The sequence below is a fragment of the Onychomys torridus genome, chromosome 2 (genome assembly GCF_903995425.1).
Source record: "Onychomys torridus chromosome 2, mOncTor1.1, whole genome shotgun sequence".
In the NCBI taxonomy this organism is placed as follows: domain Eukaryota; kingdom Metazoa; phylum Chordata; class Mammalia; order Rodentia; family Cricetidae; genus Onychomys; species Onychomys torridus.
Genome location: NC_050444.1, coordinates 56,743,087 through 56,751,519, shown reverse-complemented (window position 1 = coordinate 56,751,519; position 8,433 = coordinate 56,743,087). Strand labels below are relative to the sequence as shown.

At 42.8% G+C, this 8,433-nt stretch overlaps 1 protein-coding gene across 1 annotated transcript; it reads left to right on the top strand.

The window, feature by feature from the left end:
- The first annotated feature begins 621 nt into the window (after window positions 1–621).
- On the top strand, window positions 622–7,112 carry Smim8 (small integral membrane protein 8). The gene is made up of 3 exons (XM_036178382.1): window positions 622–1,020; window positions 4,644–4,800; window positions 6,681–7,112. The coding sequence occupies exons 2-3, from the start codon at window positions 4,666–4,668 to the stop codon at window positions 6,837–6,839; spliced, it is 294 nt and encodes a 97-aa protein (XP_036034275.1). The 5' UTR covers window positions 622–1,020; window positions 4,644–4,665; the 3' UTR covers window positions 6,840–7,112.
- Window positions 7,113–8,433: the final 1,321 nt, after the last annotated feature.

The window sequence follows — 8,433 nt, the reverse complement described above, 5'->3', positions numbered from 1 at the left end:
ATAGAATCAGCTAAGACACCAAGATGGATGACGGGTGTGGATGGGAAGCAAACGGTTTACACTTCTCAGAAGTCGGCTTGCCCCCTTTCTCAGGAGAAGGCCTGACGACAGCCCCCTGTTCTGACAGCCAGAACCCTCCATCACCATCCTGACACTTTGCTGACTCCAGTCCCTTGTCCCTTCACGCAATCCCACCACACCCCCACCCACCTGAAAGCACCCTATAAAACCCCAGACTCCTTCTCGGCGATGCTGCCTTCCCTTCGGACACCAGGCAGTTCTACCCTGAATAAAGCTTTGCCTTTGGCCTCTGCGGCTCTCGTGATCTGGTTCTCAGGAAGGCTATACACTTTCCACGTCCATTAAATGCATATTTCTAGATATCTCTTTATATATCTCTATCTCTATGTCTCTATCTCTATATATCTATATATATCTTAACGAACTTTTATTTGAATGAAGAAGCTGAAATTCAAAGGCCCCAAGAAAGCAAACCTCAGCCTGCACGCCCAGGGTTCCAGCGCCCCCTCTCCTGGAGAGGTCTCGGTCGGCCCGGGCCCCGCTCTGCGGCCTCCGGGGCATAGGTGGCGCTGTGGTGCGGCCTTTCCCGCAGCCCGAGGCCGGCGGCGGAGGGAGAGCAGGAAGGGGAGCGCCGCGGAGAGCGCACCGACGCGGGGAGAGTTTGAGCGCAGCTGCCCGGCGTCGGCGTCCAAGCTGAAGCCTCCCGGTCTTCGCGGTTGCGCGCGGTCAGGCTCTGCGGGCTCTCGCAGGGGTGTGTCGTGGTTTGCACGCGATGCTGCAGCGGGTTGCTGACAGTCGACTGTTCAGACTTCACTGACGGTACTTACTTCTGGAGGCTTCCACCGTGAACTGCGCGTAGGTCACAGCCTTGCAGCGACCGACCAGGCCGACCCGAGGCCGCCAGAGGAGGCCAGACGGCCGGACCAGGGTGGGCAAAGCTTTACAGCCTTCAGATTTGCCTGCCACGGTGACAGTACCTTTCCTTGATCCACAAGTGGGGTAAATCACGAGACGGGAAGGGTTTTGTGGTTGTTGTGGTTGTTGTGTGTATTTTCTTTTTAAAGTTATATTTTACAGTAAAAACGGGCAGAACTCAGGTTTTAAAATTTAAGTGATCGCAAATCTTATGCGTCTTGTGTCTTGTATTAACTTCTTAGTGCAAAATACTTTCTTCAAAAATCATTTTTGGAGAAAGATGGTGAGGATTAGGAGTTGGCTGAAAAATGGAAGAACTGGGCTATCCTGCCCTCCTAGGGAAAAAGACATCTGGGGATAGGAAGGTTGGACTAGGTCTGTAGGATGACCACTATTTTGTCAACACCTTTCCTTTAAAAAGATGTTAAATCCACATCTGTAATATTTCGATCAATAGTATCAATCCTTTTATAAAGCACTAAAATTGAGGATAAGTCTATGCTTGATTTCCTCAAGCCATAAAGTCCTCTGATTATTTCTCAAACTTGTTTTATTATTTATTTATTTATTATTGTTTTTTTTTTTTTCGAGACAGGGTTTCCCTGTGTGGCTCTGGATGTCCTAGACCTCACTCTGTAGACCAGTCCTTTGCCTCCCGATTGCTGGGATTAAAGGCATGTGCTACCACTGCCAGGCAATTTAAACTATTTTAAGGTGTTCTGCTCCAGACTTGAAGTTACTTTCTTAAGCGCTAAAAGAGTAAGTGAAACTAATAGCGAGTGTTTTTATACTGGCATTAAAATGTTTTGTCCATTTAAAGCAATTCTTTATATATATATATATATATATATATATATATATATATATATATATATATATATATTTGAAAATAGAGTCTTTTTCCTGGAATAATTCTTACATTGTTTATATTTTCATGTACAGGGTAATATAGTTAGCCATGCCAATTTTGTTCTAATGAATTTTGTGAGTAGTTCATTTGCTCAGGTGCACATATGTGCGTCTGCATCCAGAAGAGGTCACTCTCTGATGTTCCTCAAGAGCCTTGTCTTCTGAGACAGTTCCTCACTGGCACCTGGAACTTCCTGATCCCACTGGGCTGCCTGGTCAGTGAGTCGCAGAGATAGGCTTGCCTCCCCAGCACTAGGACTACAAGCAGATACCACTAGCCTGGTTTTCTGTAGCTGCCAGGGACTGAATTCAGGTCCTCATGCTTGTTTGGCAAGCACTGTACTAAACCATCTCAGCACCTCAAGTGAATTAAAAATATATATTGTTTGACAATTTTCGGGCATTTGTATAATGAGTTTTGGTTGTTTTCACCCTCATTGCCCACTCTTCTCCCCCACTCCTTTTGAACCCTTTCTTCCCCCAAAGTCCACCGTGTGTGTGTGTGTGTGTGTGTGTGTGTGTGTGTAATTTCTGCTGGAGCGTAGGGTAGAAATGTATTTACCAGAGCAGGATCAACTTACCATTGACTGCACCACTGAAGAAAATGATGCTCCTCTCCTAACATTAGTTAGCTGCTCATAGTCCCTCAGGGAAGAGTGGGGAGAATAAGTGTTTGTTTGCATGTATGTGTACCATGTGCATGTCTGGGGCCAGTGGAGGCCAGGAGAGAGCCTTTGATCCCCTGGAACTAGAGTTACAGGCAGTTGTGAGCCACCATGTGGATGCTGGGAACTGGTCCGGCTTCTGCAAGAGCACCACGTACTCTGAACTGCCAGGCCATCTCTCCAGCCTGTCCAGTGAATGTTCACATGTTAGTTGCCAAGTATATTCTGAATCATCCCCCTGGAAATAATTTTGCTACAGTAGAGGAGAAAACTACAGTAAAAGATGATTAGTCCCGACGTTGTTTGGAGCCATGTTGTTTGGACTTCCATACTGTATCATGATTTCATGGGTTGCATTTTCTTGCTTTGAAGTATATATACCCTTTCCCTCACAAAAAGGAAGAAGGGCAGAAGAAAGAAATACATTTTATTAGAGAGCAACATATGAAGTAAGTGGAGCTTAGTATACATCTTTATAAACGAATATGAAAAATTCTGTTCATGTGTGTGCACACACATGCATGTGCTCACCTACAACAATTTCTTGATCCCTTCCCCTCCCTTCCCTGTCTCCTTCCCCTCTCCCTTTCTCCTTCTCTGTCTCTCTGTCTCTCTGTCTCTCTCTGTCTCTCTCTCTCTCTCTCTCTCTTTCTTTTTCCTGAGACACAGTTTTTCTGTGTAGCCCTGGCTGTCCTGGAACTCTTTCAGATTAAAGTTTAATTCACACACTGGAAGTTCACTTTTGAAACCAGTTACGGAAAACTCAAATTCTAGACGAGGAGGAAAAAACTGAGAGCCTACACATGAAGCAAACCATTCACATGGTTGCTGAGACCCTGTGGTCTATAAAGCCATCTCTATGATGGACAGAAAGCAGACGTGGTTCCTGTGAGGGCTTCACCTGCACCTGGAGGAATACCACAGCCAACGACGCATTTAAACGGCTTCTGCCCTCAGCTGCTTATATCACTGGTGTCACAAGTTGGGGTCCAAAGACCTTGGTTACTGGGAGCAATTTAACTCTCAAGAGCTAGTGACGCCTGCACCAGTTTAAATGGAACTGGAAAGTCAGCAGTGACGGGAGAAGACTGGACACTAATAACTGTAACACACATGGAGAACAAGGGATGGACCAACCTTTACCTGGCAAGTGTGGAAAATGGAAAATTGGAGAGATGGCTCACGGGTTAAGAGCACAGACTGCTCTTCCAGAGGTCTTGAGTTCAGTTCCCAGCACCCACATGGCGGCTCACAGCCATCTGTAATGAGATCTGGTGCCTTCTTCTGGAGTGTAGACATACATACAGGCAGAATGCTTTATACATAATAAATAAATTTTATATATATGGAAAGAAAATGGGAACTTCTTTCCTTGTAAGCTGATGGTCCTGACGGTAATTAACACAATTCAATGCTGAAGGTGAATATTTAGTGGTCGTTGCTGCAGCAAGAGTATTGAGCATCCAGTTTTCTCCGTAAGTTGCAAAAATACCGCTTTTCATTTCTGTGACTCAGAAGCCTTAATGGATCAAAAGTACTTGTACAAGGCACCGGTGCCCAAGTATGAATGCTAAATCTTCCTAACATTGACTGTTCCTGGGGTTGCAGTCTTTCCCTTAGGTTGTCACTAGCAGGTCTGTGGGGCGTTTTCTTTCCCCGCATGTCTGCATTGGTGGTAGTTATCCTCACTCCTCTCTGCCTTTGCCCTGGCTACAGTGGAACCGAGACCAACAAACAAACCATTTCCCAAACTGTACTCGGTTTGCTTACCTGAGAAAGGAGGAAAGAAGAGGGAAGGGAGGTGGGGGGAGGGAGATAAATGGGAAGGGTCGTTTTACCCAGCAAAACCTAAAACACCATGTAAAAATAACCAGGGAGTGCTCACTCTTGGAGCACCTCTAGAATTAGAAAGAGTGTGGTTGGTTTGTCTGTTTGTTTTAAGAGCTTCGGGCCCAACCTGATGGCGGTGCATGCCTTTAATCCCACCACTGGGGAGTCAGGTAGGTGGGTCTCTGAGTTCGAGGCCAACACGGTCTATGTTGGGAGTTCCAGGCCAGCCAGGGCTGCAACGCAAGACTCTCAAATAGAGGTTTATCAAAAAATAAGTATGAAGAATATATATATTGTTTTTAGGTGATATTCTTCAGTAGTCAAGATGTCTTCAGCACCTGAGCCTCCAACAGTTAAGAAAGAACCACCAAAAGAGAGGAACTTTGAAAACCCAGGCCTCCGAGGGACACACACAACAACCTTATTTCGAGCTGTGAATCCTGAGCTCTTCATTAAACCTGTAAGAAATACATCCAGGAGACTTGTTCACTTTTCTGTAGCATTAGTTTGTATCAAGGACATTTTATGCTGACTCAGAAGACCCCCTAAGCTGGTCATGGTGCTGCATACCTCTAATCCCAGCCCTTGGGAGGCAAGGGCTGGAGGAGAAGCAGGTTTGAGGCCAGCCTGAGACTACCACCTGAGACCTTGTCTTGTAAAGGCAAATTTTAAATGCTGTTTCATATAGAAAACTCCAAAACATGCATTTATATGCTGTTAAGTGCGTAGCTAATTATTTCTGTTGGTGTTGCAAACTGGTAAATATATTTCATTTGATGAACTTTATCTTTAAATATAAATTCTACTCACAAAAATAAATGAAATAAAATTTTTAATTATGATAAATATTGAAGTATTTCATATTCAATAAGAATTTCAATAGTAGTTGCCATTGTTAATTGGTTTTATTGGTTTGGTTTGGTTTGGTTTGGTTTGGTTCTGTTTGGTTTTTCAAGACAGGGTTTCTCTGTGTAGTTTTGGAGCCTGTCCTGGAACTCGCTCTGTAGCCCAGGCTGGGCTGGAACTCACATAGATCCGCCTGCCTCTGCCTGCTGGGATTAAAGGTTTGTGCCACTACTGCCGGGTCATTGTTAACTGTTTTAAGGTTAAATGGGTCAAATTAATTAAAGTATTTAAAAATCCTTAGCTGTCATGTAATTTTAATAGTTGAAGACATTTCATAATTCCAAATTTAAACTGCTCTGAATTTGTAGTCTTTCTTAGATTTTTATCCAGATGATGAATTTTGACATTTATTTTGAGACTGAGCTTTGAAAAAATAGTAGTACAGAAGTTTCCCCTTAGGTGTTTGTCTTTCCAGTTCTCTGTCAACCCTGTCCCCCAAATATATTAATGTTTGTTTTGATTAAAGAGGAGGAGAATATCTAATTACTTATAATATGTTATTATAATTGTTCTGTTTTATTATTGTTGTTAGTTGTGAATTGTGTTTAGTTTATAAACCAAACCTAATCATAAACAAGTGTTACAAGAAAAGCATTGTATATACTGTCTTAGGGCTGGCGCAGTCTCTGGTTTTAGGTGTCCACTGAGGTTTTTGGAATGTGCCCTCTTGGGCATGGGGGATTACTGTAGTAGACATGAAGACAGAAGCAGAAACTACTGTTTGTATTAGTGCTGTGCGTGTGCACTATCCAAGGGAAAGCCAGTTTATTAACTATAAACATGTACAAAGGTGGGCACGTCTGGTTTTTATATTTACAGGGATTGCAAAGAATAGAGAGGCACTTCTGGAAATCCCACCCCTTTAATTCAAAGCTATATTACTTTGGTTTTTAGAGTCTTGGGTTTTCCAGCAATACCCCAAGGTAATTAAAACGGCATAGTATATGTTTCAGTCACTAAATTTCTTGAGTAGAATAGGTTCCAGAAGAAGGGTGTATATATTTCCATTGCTGTACATAATATAAGTTATGGAAGTTTTTGTGACAGTTACCCATGTGTTGGGCAAGAGAAATAGCATGTGTACTGTATTCCTCACATTTTAATAAAATAAACTAAGTTGGAATTGCAGCTCAGAGAAGGGACAGTTCCAGAACAGTGTTCATGCCTCCCTCCTCGCTCAGCTTTTACTTCCTAGGGCAGGGGTCTAAGCTGCCCAGGCTATAAAGAGAAGACTTGAGATGAGACACAGGAGTCTCATATCATCTGTAAATACCCAGGAGTTAAGCTGATTGAATAAAATGATTGGAATGAAATGTCATTAGAATGCTGGGGTGATAATAATGACATCATGCCAAGAGGGAAATGCAATGTGATATTTACCTCTCCTTGAATATTTAGTCTCACTGGCATTTTATAATTTTCTCTCTTTGACAGAACAAACCTGTAATGGCCTTTGGATTGGTAGCCCTCTCACTTTGTGTGGCTTATATTGGTTATCTGCATGCAACACAAGAGAACAAAAAGGACCTCTATGAAGCTGTTGATAGTGAAGGGCATCATTACATGAGGAGAAAAACATCTAAATGGGATTAAAGTACTGGTTCCTTCAGATGGAGCCTTATTACAGGCTCTGAAATCTTCAAATGAAAGACTTTATGATAGAGTATGGAATTATGCTAATTGTTTCTTACTCCATAATCTGTTAACAAGAGAGACTATACAGTCGGAAACAGTCCACTGTAGTAAATTTAGTCCCATTACAGCTACAGCTATTATCTCTTTCTTTTCCCACAAAAGACTTCTCAATATTTCTTCTATGAAAATGCCATAAGAATGGAAGTCTTTTTTTTTCAAGACAGGGTTTCTCTGTGTAGCTTTGTGCCTGTCCTGGATCTCACTCTGTAGCCCAGGCTGGCCTTGAACGTTAAATTCTGTATAAAAAAAAAAAGTAACCACTACTGTTAAATTTGCATTCAGTTTCTAATGTTTTAAGGTGATTTACACCTTTACATCTATGTTTTGCTGTTTAATAGAGAAGATACCCCCTTCAGATACTAAAATCATAGCTAAATAGAAGAATAAAACAAAGTAATTGGAGTTTTTCTTTTAAAAATGTTATAATGAACCTTTTAGAAGAGAAAGTGAGGAGTAGCATTGGCACAGGAGAAGACTTTCTGAACAGGGGTGTTGGGGGGGAATGAAAGGATCAGGTGGGGAGGAGGAGGAGGGAATATGGGGGAGAGACAGCTATATTGGAGTTGTGATATGGAAACCTAGTGTCGTGGAAACTTTCTAAACTATATAAAGGCCATCTAATGAAGTCTCCAAATAGTAGGGGGAGATCTCTTTGTCACCCACCAAATGAAGCTTCTAATGCAGGGCTGGGTTACATCCAATTGAGTTGTTGGCCAAAGGGGTCTTATGGAAATTGCCAGGCTTTTGCTAAGACTACAGGTTGCTCTCCACAAACTGACAACAAGGCCCCACTGCTGAAGACCGCACCCACACAGCTCAGTGAACATGGAGAGGTTGAGCTGGTGCCTGCCTAGAACCATCCCTCCGGTGTTCTAGTGCCTTTGGTGTGGGAAGGGACTCTGCAGGCCACCAAAAGAGAAGTGGAAAACTCCAAGCCAGCCACAAACCCTCTGATTGACAATGCTGTTCTGCTTGCAAAATAGACTAGGGCAATAGTGGTACAAAGCTTGTGAGAGTAACCAACCAACGTCTGATGTGACTTAAGACCCGCTTCAGGAGATGCTACCTATACCTGACACTGTGTAGGTGACCAAGAACCAGAGACTGGGTATCCAAGAGACCTAGGGTAAAAGTTGATACTACTGATCTTAAAAAGAAAGTATCAACAATGGCTCCTAATGATGTTCTGCTATATTCAAAGACCAGTGCTGTGCTCAGCCATCATCAGAGAAGCTTCCTCCTGCAGCAGATGGGAGCAAAAACAGAGACCCACAGCCAGATACTGGACAGAGAGAGACCTTGGAACACACCACTTTTTCTTTTCTTTTTGCATTTTATTTTATTTAACTTTATATTATTATTTTTTATATATATATTTTTTGAGATGGGGTTTCTCTGTGTAACAGTCCTTGCTGTCCTGGAACTCTCTTTGTAGACCAGGCTGGCCTTGATTGAACTCACAGACATCTGCTTCCCTCTGTCTCCTGAGTGC

What these genes read in the sequence shown, in the direction of transcription:
- Smim8 (XM_036178382.1), top strand. Translation starts at nt 4,666, where the DNA reads ATGTCTTCAGCACCTGAGCCTCCAACAGTTAAGAAAGAACCACCAAAA. An exon ending in CTGAGCTCTTCATTAAACCT is followed by an intron (nt 4,801 to 6,680) that starts GTAAGAAATACA and finishes TCTCTTTGACAG; the next exon opens with AACAAACCTGTAATGGCCTT.